Source organism: Nerophis lumbriciformis, linkage group LG29 (genome assembly GCF_033978685.3).
Source record: "Nerophis lumbriciformis linkage group LG29, RoL_Nlum_v2.1, whole genome shotgun sequence".
Taxonomy (NCBI): Eukaryota; Metazoa; Chordata; class Actinopteri; order Syngnathiformes; family Syngnathidae; genus Nerophis; species Nerophis lumbriciformis.
The window spans coordinates 276,245-289,056 of NC_084576.2; the positions used below are offsets into that span (position 1 = coordinate 276,245).

General features: G+C 37.7%; 1 protein-coding gene and 1 non-coding gene across 3 annotated transcripts in view; one reads left to right on the forward strand and one right to left on the reverse strand.

The window, feature by feature from the left end:
- Positions 1 to 494: 494 nt before the first annotated feature.
- LOC133572394 (5S ribosomal RNA) lies at positions 495 to 613 on the reverse strand. Its single transcript, XR_009810537.1, has one exon. It is a non-coding gene; the product is annotated as a 5S ribosomal RNA (ribosomal RNA).
- Positions 614 to 2,331: 1,718 nt separating this feature from the next.
- LOC133572331 (uncharacterized) overlaps positions 2,332 to 12,812 on the forward strand; it is a 188,490-nt gene continuing 178,009 nt past the window's right edge. For both annotated transcript variants that reach the window (XM_072911902.1, XM_061925257.2), the window contains exons 1-2: positions 2,332 to 2,716; positions 3,731 to 3,961. In XM_072911902.1, the coding sequence (XP_072768003.1) occupies positions 2,614 to 2,716; positions 3,731 to 3,961 (334 nt within the window). In that variant the 5' untranslated portion in view covers positions 2,332 to 2,613. The remainder of the gene's footprint in view (positions 2,717 to 3,730; positions 3,962 to 12,812) is intronic.

A 12,812-nucleotide genomic window follows, 5' to 3' on the forward strand; every position in this document is an offset into this window, starting at 1 on the left:
GATGAATGCTGTGGGACGAAAATAACGTGGATGTAATTTGATTGGATGTTGCACTGACAGACAGAGACGTACACAATGAAAGATACGGAGCGCTCCTGAATAACTTTTTAATCTTTGGGTTTTGGGGAAAGTAGCAAGTTCTGTCAAGTCAAAAGGCTATACATATGATCGACACCTTTAATATTGCTAAATTAACACAACACACCAGTTTAGGTAATCCCTGCATATTTACTGCTCCTGTTGTGTTCTAATTCAATTAAGTAATTCATTTATACAGCACACATTCTCATATTGTGTATCAATTATGATACATTGTTATATTGTTATATTGCAGTAACAGCCAAACTGGTGTTGAACATATTGACGGACTATCCGTGACTGGTGAATTTATAAAATGACATGTGTTTTTGTAAAACTGAATGTAAAATAAAAACCATTGTTTTTTGTTTTTTTTGCAAGAAGTGAGAAACAGCGCCCTCTGGCGTGAGTGTAAAAGCTTACAGCACCTGGTATTCCCAGGCGGTCTCCCATCCAAGTACTAACCAGGCCCGACCCTGCTTAGCTTCCGAGATCGGACGAGATCGGGCGTGTTCAGGGTAGTATGGCCGTAAGCCGAAAGACGAGGTAAAACCAACCTTTTTAAATGGAACTCTTACAGACGGGATGGGAGAAAATGACTAATTATCTAAGAGCCTGGTGCGCATGCGTACACTAATGTGCTTTTTCATGCTGTGTGATTGTCTTCCTTTGCTACGGCGGTCAAGTTGCTTTCACGGTGGATATTTGCCTCCGGAGCTCCAGCGGAAGCTCCCCCTCACTGTGCCCACACTGCTCTCTCATGCTGCGGGGAGATTGCAGGAGAGGTGCCGCTCTCAACACTACTTTATGCTTAGGGACCGTCAATAAACTACTATTGTCTTCGAAGATGTATATCTGCTACATCAAAACACTGATTCATCTAAAAGAGGTCAAATAAATAGTCATACATTTTTAATATCGTTCCTGATTTTATCATTTAAATATTTTTTAATGTAAACAATAATTATTTGTTTTAAAAGTCTCCATGTCATCATGCAACTTAGTAACCAAATTCCACTTTATATTAGTCCTTTTATTTTAAAATAGGATCAAAAACATTTTGATATTAAAAACAAATGTTTCTTTTCAATAGATTCCTGGTCACATGACCTAAAATCCCAAATTCACTTGATATTTGAAGTGTTTTCTCTAATGTGTTTCACACCTTTTTGTTTTAAAAAGTAAGTTTAATTGGATTTTATATAAATTTGTAATATTGAAAACCATGGTTTCATTTTTAGCCCCCGCAACAACTACGACTATCCAACATAAAACCAACTTGACTCTCATTTGGAGCTAATACAAATGTTGATAATTATCTGTATAATATTTATCATGCACATGATCTTTATTAAAAAATGTATCTTTTTTTCTTTTTTTTTTTTTTTTTAATAAAACCCTATTTTAAAATAAAAGGGTGTGCGTTACACTAAAAGGTTAGCATGACTAATAAGTGGAATTAGGTTACTGAGTTGCATGACATGGAGACTATTGGGAAAATATCCTTATTGTTTTATATTAAACATGGATATATTGTTAAAATTATGAAATAATGGGCATGCACAATAAGGAGGTATGACTAATTATTTACCTTCTTTTAGATGAGTCAGTGTTTTGATGTAGATGAATACATTTTTCAAGGTAATGGTTATTTATTGACGGTCCCTACGCATAAAGTAGTGTTGAATACCAGGTGCTGTAATCTTTTACACTCACGCCAGAGGGCGCTACAAAGTGCTGAGACTACAGCTGTTGTGATTCATGTATTGCTTTAATTGCAACTATTCCAAAATAAGGGAATATCTTTGGTTATAATAATACAATTCCACTTAATATTTACAACTACGGTTGAAAGTACAAACCTTTACAACAGGATTTAAAACACAAATACCAACTAGAGCAATATTTAGATTGATTTAAAAATAATGGTGTGGTCTTTTGCAGTCAGTCAACCTCGCCCACGCCTCCTACCACTCCGTCCTGCATGAAGCTGAGGAGCCACGACTCGTCTCGCTCTGATCACGCAACTTAGGATTTAAAGGGGTCATATAAGCTACTGTTTATTTACCAACATAAGTTGTATGTCTTTGTTTTGAAAATGCAAAAGTTTATTTTTATTTTCAGAATGTGGAAATAGTTGTACCGGGGGTGGGGGGGAAAGAGCTTGTTACTTGTTTCTCTCGCGAGATCTGGAAAAGAGCTGGTTTGTACTTGTTTCTCTCGCGAGATCTGACAAGACTGCGCGCGAAGCAAACAGGGCGAGGATAAAGCAAGATGGCGTCTGACGGTGAAGACGTTATTGCAGTCGTCACAGTTCAGTGTTCTTAATCTGTGCGTCCATGTACACATATATGTCCTTTATTACACTCTATTAAATAGAGTCATAATAACTGTTTGTATATTAGTCCGAGCGCACTTCTCCAGCTAGCTTAGCTTGCTAGTTAGCTTAGCTTGTTAGCTGCTAACAAAGAGAGATGAAAACACATCGCTAAGCAGAGATCAAGTGTGAGTGTAAAGTGTTGTGATTGTGTGAAAATGTGCGAAAGAACCATAGCAGAGTACGAGGAGGAACTTTGTCCAACAAAAGAGGAGAAGGAGCGACAACATGAAAAACATCAAGTTGTGTTACACACAACAGGTTTGTTTACTTCTTACTCTCACATCTTTACTAACTTTATATTTATTATTAACACTTTTCTTCAATAGATTGTCTATAGGAAGATGAATTGTCATGTGAGGATGTTCAGACACACAATATTTATGAGAGGTTGATGTTCCTCTCAGTTTGTAACAAAGTGTATCAACATGTTTACACAAAACTCACACAGTCACCGGGGGAATATTCCAGAGAGCAGGTTAAGTGCAAACTCCTGAGTATGTAAAGCTCCAGAGTTTGACCTCCAAAAATAAGAGAGGTAAGACAAAGTCAGAGTCAGTTACCATGGTAACTGACGCTGTAAACCTAGCCTGCTAGCTGGCAGGTTTGACAAGTTATTTATGTGTGTAAAAGCTATACTGACCTGTTATTTCCTTCATATTGGTGCAGCCATTAACCTACTACAACACCTGCTACATCCACCTACTCAGTGGCCTAGTGGTTAGAGTGTCCGCCCTGAGATCAGTAGCTTGTGTCATACCAAAGACTATAAAAATGGGACCCATTACCTCCCTGCTCGGCACTCAGCATCAAGGGTTAGAATTGGGGGTTAAATCACCGTAAAAATGATTCCCGGGCGCGGCCACCGCTGCTTCTCACTGCTCCCCTCACCTCCCAGGGGGTGATCAAGGTTAATGGGTCAAATGCAGAGAACAATCTGGCCACACCTAGTGTGTGTGTGACAATCATTGGTACTTTAACTTTTTAATGTGGCAGTGATTGTGGAAAAAACAAAGCCTGATCTAAAGATGACATCTTGATCTCATACCATCTCAAACCAATTGGCCGTTCATTATTAAGTGAAATGTCTTAAAGTCGCTTCAATTTGTCTTTAACCAAGCAACACTAAGTTTTATCCAGTTACTCGATTAATCGAAAACATTTCCAGTAGAACACTTGATTAATAACATTTTCAATAGCCACAGCCCTATATTTCATGTACGATTTAATATTTAGCATGTAGGAGTTAAAATGTGTTTTGTTTGTGTCCTGTAGACATCCATCAGCTGATTGGACACCAAGAAGAATGTCTCCCTCATCTGCAGGGGGACAGTTTCACTTTAGAGGATCCACAGCCCTCACACATGAAAGAGGAAGAGGAGGGAGAGTGTGTTGTAGGGCAGGAGGAGGATGATGTCAGCAAGTTTCCACTGACTGTTGTCTCTGTGAAGACTGAAGAGCATGAAGACAAAGCACCTGAGTCCTCACAGCTTCATCACAGTCCAAGTAAGCACAACATCCACATATCATCTAATACAATGTTTGTGACACATGTTCATCCGGGGGCCACATTTATGACTAAAGATGGAGATATACTTGCTTTTTAACACCACCATTTAAAAATGAATGCTCATCAATCATCAACAGTGTAATTGCTGGGGTGTAACCATGTGACCTAGAGGCCGTCCTCCTTACCTCACGTGGTCAAATGAAGGCAAACATTCAATATGGCTACTGTTTATTTACCTTTAGCAGCACATATGTCAGCATATTTCAAAGGTTTAGTGGTGAAGATTAGGGATGTATACCAAGTACCATTTTTTTTTTAGTACTGGTTCCTAATTATGTCGTCCATGAGGACCGTGAAGATTCTGGACTAACGACACAACTATTTGTATTTTTAATTCCAGCTGACTGACGTAACTATGACACGTTGTCACATGGAGTTCAGCTGCCGCTGCTACACATTAAAATCAGCTTTGAATAATGACAAATAAGGAAGCAACAACACGCAAAAGTTTGATGTGTGTGTTATTGACAAGAAGATGACATGACTGCATTTCACCTTGCACTGCACACATAGTTGACTTCTTTAACACTTCAAATAAACAGCTGTTTTTTTTTCTTGTTTTTTTTTCTTTATTTAACCAGGTAAAAATCCCATTGAGATCAAAGATCTCTTTTCTAAGGGAGACCTGGCCAAGAGGGCAGCAACAAGGTTACATTAAAAACAGTAAACAACACATAAAACATGACATTTACAACATTAAAACTTGCTGACATAACACATGTGCATACAGACAAGGTAGACTGCAATCCTTTCACAGAAGCTTTAAACTCATTCAATGTAACAAGGGTTTGAAGTTGAATATTGGATTGTAGGTTATTCCAAGCCTTCACTGCTGAAAACCTAAATACTTTCTTGCCCAGTTCAGTTCTCACTTTGGGGACGACAAATTGCAGAACATTCATTGAATGAAGATTGTGACGTCCTTGTTTCTTTGTAAAAACACAAGACAGATAAGATGGGGTGATACCCAGAATGGTTTTGTATATGAACACATACCAATGATTGAGGCGTCGAGCACATAAAGATGTCCAGTTAACCATTGAGTATAACACACAATGGTGAGTAAGTTAACCATTGAGTATAACACACAATGGTGAGTAAGTTAACCATTGAGTATAACACACAATGGTGAGTAAGTTAACCATTGAGTATAACACACAATGGTGAGTAAGTTAACCATTGAGTATAACACACAATGGTGAGTAAGTTAACCATTGAGTATAACACACAATGGTGAGTAAGTTAACCATTGAGTATAACACACAATGGTGAGTAAGTTAACCATTGAGTATAACACACAATGGTGAGTTAGTTGGTGATGAATGTCAGTGCCCCGTGGTACACACTATCCAGCTTGTGGAGACAAGCAGCAGTAGCATTCATGTACAACACATCTCCATAGTCAATAACAGGTAAAAAGGTTGTTTCCACCAATTTCTGTTTCACAGTAAAAGAAAAGCAAGACTTGTTTCTATAATAAAATCCCAGTAAAAGTTTCAGTTTTTTTTTGCAACATACTGAATGTGAATGGTCATCAATTAAAATCCTAAATATTATGGGTTGTGTCCTTGGGCAAGACACTTCACCCTTGCTCCTGATGGCTGCTGGTTAGCGCCTTGCATGGCAGCTCCCTCCATCAGTGTGTGAATGTGTGTGTGAATGGGTAAATGTGGTAATACTGTCAAAGCGCTTTGAGTACCTTGAAGGTAGAAAAGCGCTATACGAGTATAACCCATTTATCATTTATTTATTTATCCTCATTCTCTAGCGGGTGACTTTTCAAATGATGCTACATTAGCAGTGCTGCTACTTTTTGTAGCAACACTTTTGCCGCATACTTGTTCACCATCTACCCGCTTGAAGCCAAACCACCGCCAGACGATGGACCCCCTACTGTTTGTCCTGGGAATGAATTATTCCTTCATTTGTTACCAGATTTGCACCTTCTTTCTCTCGTATTACCACTAGCACCACAACTAACGTTACCATGCTGCTACCTGTCTGCTCCGTGAGAGCGTATGACGTTGCACACGTGACAGTATGTGACGTATGTAAGAAGGTGCGCTTGTTTTATGTCTCTGTGAGAAGGAGAGACAATCAATCAATCAATCAATCAATGTTTATTTATATAGCCCTACAAGAAAGAGTGAGAAGAGCCTGTAGTGTAATGCCTGCAGCTAAAAGCAACTGTGTGAGAACATTCACTCCAATATCACCATATAGTCATTTTCTGTATCGCACAGAGACAAACCCACGATATATCCAGTATATCACCCAGCCCTAATTCTAACTCATGAAGGTAAATAAAAGTCCACTTGCAATGGAGCCAATGGGAGGTCCTCTATAACCATCCAAAATACACCAACAATACTCCATTTGCATTTTGTGACTTGAATGTCCACCAAGTGTTAGTTGAGTTGAGTTTATTTGGAACATGCATGCATACAACATGATACATCACACATGCATGCATACAACATGATACATCACACATGCATGCATACAACATGATACATCACACATGCATACATACAACATGATACATCACACATGCATGCATACAACATGATACGTCACACATGCATGCATACAACATGATACATCACACACGCATGCATACAACATGATACATCACACATGCATGCATACAACATGATACATCACACATGCATGCATACAACATGATACATCACACATGCATGCATACAACATGATACATCACACATGCATGCATACAACATGATACATCACACATGCATGCATACAACATGATACATCACACATGCATGCATACAACAAGATGATGTAGAAAATGAATGATGGATGAAATAAATTGAGAATGTTTATCTTCTTCTTTGTACTTTGTAAACACTTTAAGTGTGAAGAGTTTCTTGAAGTGGATCATATTAGTACATTGTTTGATTGCTTTGCTTCATCCAATTCCATCATTTCATTCCACATACTGATATACTGAAGGTCTTAAGTGTTGTACGTGCATACAAATGTTTTAAATTACATTTTTCTCTAAGATTATATTTCTCCTCTTTTGTTGAGAATAGTTGTACATTCTTGGCTAGCAGGTTATAGTTTGCTTTGTGTATCATTTTAGCTGTTTGCAAATTCACTATGTGGTGGAATTTCAGTATTTGTGATTCAATAAATAAAGTGTTTGTATGTTGTCTATATCCAACATGATGTATTATTATAACTGATCTGTTATGTAACACAGTTAATGAATGAAGTGTACTTTTGTAGTTATTTCCCATATTTCTACACAATAAGTCAGATATGTAACACTAGTGAGCAGTAGAGAATATGAAGTCATTTTTGACCCAGGACGTATTTTGCTTCATTCATTATTGACGTGTTTCTTGCTACTTTATGTTGTATATTTTTTACATGAGATTTCCAGTTCAATTTATCATCAATTATTATACCTAGACATGTGGTTTCATTTACTCTTTCAATGTCTATTCCGTCTATTTGTATGTGTCTGACTTTCTCTTCTACTGTTACCAAATAGCATTATTTTACTTTTACTGAGATTCAAAGATTGTCAAAGCATCTTTTTAATGTGTTCATTTCTTCTGTTATTATTTGTATTATCTTCTGTGTGTTCTCTCCTGAACAAAACACTGTTGTATCATCTGCAAATAATACTAACTTTAAATATTTTGTAACTTTACAAATGTCATCTATATAGAGATTGAATAATTGAGGTCCTAGTATTGATCCCTGAGGTACACCACAGGATATATTTAGTGTTGTAGAAGTGTGTTGGCCTAGCTTCACGTATTGTTTCCTGTTGGTTAAATAACTTCTTATCCAGTTTAAGACCAACCCTCTGATGCCATATCCTTCTAGTTTTTTGATGAAAATATTGTGATTAATTGTGTCAAATGCTTTAGTTGGATCCAACAACACTGCTGCTGCACATTTTTTACTATCTATTGCATTGCTCATTTCTTCTGTCATTTCAATTAAAGCCATCAAAGTTGAAATATTAGCTGTGTATCCATATTGCTTCTCTTCTAGTATTCTATGTTTGTTTGTGAAACTCTAATCTGTTATTGGACACTTTTTCAATGATTGTAGAAAACTGTGGAAGTAAAGAAACAGGTCTATAATTTGTAAATTGGTGTTTGTCTCTAGTCTTATACAAACCCTGTTTCCATATGAGTTGGGAAATTGTGTTAGATGTAAATATAAACGGAATACAATGATTTGCAAATCCTTTTCAAGCCATATTCAGTTGAATATGCTACAAAGACAACATATTTGATGTTCAAACTCATAAACTTTTTTTTTTTTGCAAATAATCATTAACTTAGAATTTCATGGCTGCAACACGTGCCAAAGTAGTTGGGAAAGGGTATGTTCACCAATGTGTTACATGGCCTTTCCTTTTAACAACACTCAGTAAACGTTTGGGAACTGAGGAGACACATTTTTGAAGCTTCTCAGGTGGAATTCTTTCCCATTCTTGCTTGATGTACAGCTTAAGTTGTTCAACAGTCCGGGGGTCTCCGTTGTGCTATTTTAGGCTTCATAATGCGCCACACATTTTCAATGGGAGACAGGTCTGGACTACAGGCAGGCCAGTCTAGTACCCGCACTCTTTTACTATGAAGCCACGTTGATGTAACACGTGGCTTGGCATTGTCTTGCTGAAATAAGCAGGGGCGTCCATGGTAACGTTGCTTGGGTGGCAACATATGTTGCTCCAAAAGCTGTATGTACCTTTCAGCATTAATGGTGCCTTCACAGATGTGTAAGTTACCCATGTCTTGGCCACTAATACACCCCCATACCATCACACATGCTGGTTTTTCCACTTTGCGCCTAGAACAATCCAGATGGTTCTTTTCCTCTTTGGTCCGGAGGACACGACGTCCACAGTTTCCAAAAACAATTTGAAATGTGGACTCGTCAGACCACAGAACACTTTTACACTTTGTATCAGTCCATCTTAGATGAGCTCAGGCCCAGCGAAGCCGACGGCGTTTCTGGGTGTTGTTGATAAACGGTTTTCGCCTTGCATAGGAGAGTTTTAACTTGCACTTACAGATGTAGCGACCAACTCTAGTTACTGACAGTGGGTTTCTGAAGTGTTCCTGAGCCCATGTGGTGATATCCTTTACACACCAATGTCGCTTGTTGATGCAGTACAGCCTGAGGGATAGAAGGTCACGGGCTTAGCTGCTTACGTGCAGTGATTTCTCCACATTCTCTGAACCCTTTGATGATATTACGGAGCGTAGATGGTGAAATCCCTAAATTCCTTGCAATAGCTGCTTGAGAAAGGTTTTTCTTAAACTGTTCAACAATTTGCTCACGCATTTGTTGACAAAGTGGTGACCCTCGCCCCATCCTTGTTTGTGAATGACTGAGCATTTCATGGACTCTACTTTTATACCCAATCATGGCACCCACCTGTTCCCAATTAGCCTGCACACCTGTGGGATGTTCCAAATAAGTGTTTGATGAGCATTCCTCAACTTTATCAGTATTTATTGCCACCTTTCTCAACTTCTTTGTCACGTGTTGCTGCCATCAAATTCTAAAGTTAATGATTATTTGAAAAAACTAAAAAGGTTTATGAGTTTGAACATCAAATATGTTGTCTTTGTAGCATATTCAACTGAATATGTCTTGAAAAGGATTTGCAAATCATTGTATTCTGTTTATATTTACATCTAACACAATTTCCCAACTCATATGGAAACAGGGTTTGTAAATTGGTGCAACTTTAGCTATTTTCATTTAGTTTGGGTATTTGAAATGATAGATTACTAATATACATGAATGGTCCTGAGATCTCTTCTAGAACCTTCTTTATGGTTTCCATATCAATTCCATTACAATCAGTTGAAGTCTTAGATTACAGGATTATAACTATTTCCTCCTGTGTCACATTACTGAGGAACATGGAGTTGGGATTTGGCTCTATGGTATCATTATAGTCCTCAATTGAAACTGGGTCTGGAATCCTTTCTAACAATATTTACAAAGTAATTATTGAAGCTTTCAACTACTTCCTTCATGTTGTCATTATTTGTGTTTCCATCTAAGAAGTATTGGGGGTAATCCCCCCAAATATAAGCTTTGGCTTCAGCCTATTCCTTTTTCCGTCATTCTTTTTCTTTTCTTTTTGTGTGTAAATGTGTATGATTGTTAAATATGTATCATCTGTACTGTTAAACTGGTCACACAGAATGGTTGATGGTTGATTATATGATGGAAATAAACTTATTTCATTCAAATAGACATATGGGACGCAGGTTGTCTTACGTCAGCACCAGAAGTGGTCAAATCAGCTGCTCACCTGGCAGGTTTTTTGGGGATGAATAGGGAAGTCCCTCTTTAGCTGCCGTCTTGTTTTTTTGCACCTGTCAATTTTCACTTTTGTATGTACATTAAATCAACAACAAATCTTGACTTTGGAGCAATGTTCACAGACTCTAGTATTAGATGCAATGTTATTGGGACCATGATTTATGTCATCACTTGTTCACACCTCCTCATATGGAAGATACTTTTCCTTCTTCATGTCTCAAGAACACACACACACACACACACACACACACACACACACACACACACACACGCACACACATTATTGTATGTGTGACCTTCTTGACAACCTCTGAAAAATGCCTACCTCTTTAGGACCAGCATTTTTAAATATATAAAGATTTATATTTACAACATTAATAATATATACATACTATGCAATCATAAAAAAGGTAAGCTTTTTGTAAATTTGTTTTGGATTTAGTTTTTTGTAATTGGTTTTCAATCTTCATTATTTACTTCAAGTTATTATGATCTCTCTCTCTCTCTCTCTCTCTCTCTCACACACACACACACTTGTTATTACATATGTTGACCAGATGTTGAGATATTTGCTGGGAGTCCATATTGGTTCTCCACCAGAGTCCCACTTTTGTTGATAAATAAATCTAATCAGCTATTGAATAGTTTTTCCATGAGTTTGGAGAATGGTGGAAGTAATGAAACTGGTGTGTAGTTAGTAAACTGGTGTATGTCTCCATTCTTATAAATTGGTACGACTTTTGCAATTTTAATTTTGTCAGGGAATTTGCGGGTTAGAAATGATACGTTGCTGATATATGTCAGAGGTTCTGAAATGTCTTCTATAACCTTTTTTATGGTTACCATATCTATTCCATGACAGTCGGTTGAGGTCTTGGATTTACAATGTTTTACAATTTTGATTATTTCTTCTTTTGTCACGTTCTTAAGAAACATGGAATTGGGATTTCTGTCTATGAGCTCACTCAAGTCCTCAACTGATCCATCATCTGCATTTGGAAATCTTTGTTCCACATTGTTTCCGATATTAACAAAGTAATCATTAAAACGTTCAACTATTTGGTTCATATTGTCATTTTTTGTATTTCCATGTAGAAAGTACTGGGGGTAATCTTTCTTAGCAGCATTTTTAATGATGCTATTTAGGATGCCCCATGTTGCTCTCATGTTGTTTCTGTTCTTCTTTAATAATTGTCTGTAGTATTCCTTCTTACATGTTCCTAGTATACCAATTAGATTGTTTTTATATTTATTATACTTATTTTCTGCCTCTATAGATGTCTGTGTTATTAATATTCCATATAATGTCTTTTTTTTGTGACAAGCATTTTTCAGTCCTTTTGTCATCCATGGTTGGTTGTTTTTCTTTTGCTTCTTACTAACTTCTTTCCATGGACAACATAAACATTGATATTATACATGTGGGTCAATATATTTATATATATATGTATATAAATATGCTATAAAAGCTACTTTTGCAGTGTAGCTTGTAGTGTAGCATGCTACAATTCTCTGAGGATAGCTTAGCTCCATTTAATTGAGAGTAACTTGTAGCTTAGCTTACTACATTGTCCAGGTAGCTTGCCCATCACTGTCTATTTGGCCTAGCTCACATGTCAATAGTTTGAATACTGCAAACTTCAATACAGTGACACCTCATTTGTTCTGCAGACGTCCAGCGGGTGTCAGCGGGGAGTCATGAAGAGGAGTGGCACACCAGTGTGGGACAGAAGGAGCTACAGGCCCCCTCCCACATTAAAGAGGAGCAGCTTCATGATGAAGATGAAGCTCAGTCCTTCCAGCTTCATCACAGTCAAAGTGAGGAGAACAGAGGGGCGGAGCTTGTAAGTCAACACATCACAGAAGCTGATGGAGAGCATTGTGAAGATATCAAGTCAGAACCAGACAGCATCTTTGCTCCACTGTCAGACATGGACCACATGATGTCACACTCTTCTGATCACAGTGACCACATCCAAAAACCTTTGGAGAGTAAAAATGACTCTAAAGGTGATACGAGACATCACACTAACAACAAACACGTTGACTGCTCTGAATGTGGGAAATTATTTAGATGGAAGAGTCATTTTACAGAACACATGAGAACACATACTGGAGAGAAACCTTTTACTTGCTCTGTTTGTAAGAAGAGTTTCTCCACAAAGCGTAACATGACCAAACACATGAGAACACACACTGGAGAGAAACATTTTACCTGCTCTGTTTGTAAGAAGAGTTTCTCCAGCAAGCAAGTCATGACCAGACACATGATAACACACACTGGAGAGAAACCTTTTGCTTGCTCAGCTTGTGCTAAAAGATTCAAATCTAAGAGGGAAATGATATTACACATGAGAACACACACAGGTGAGAAGCCTTTTACTTGCTCTCTTTGTAAGAAGACTTTCTCCAGCAAGCAAAGCATGACCACACACATGAGAACACACACTG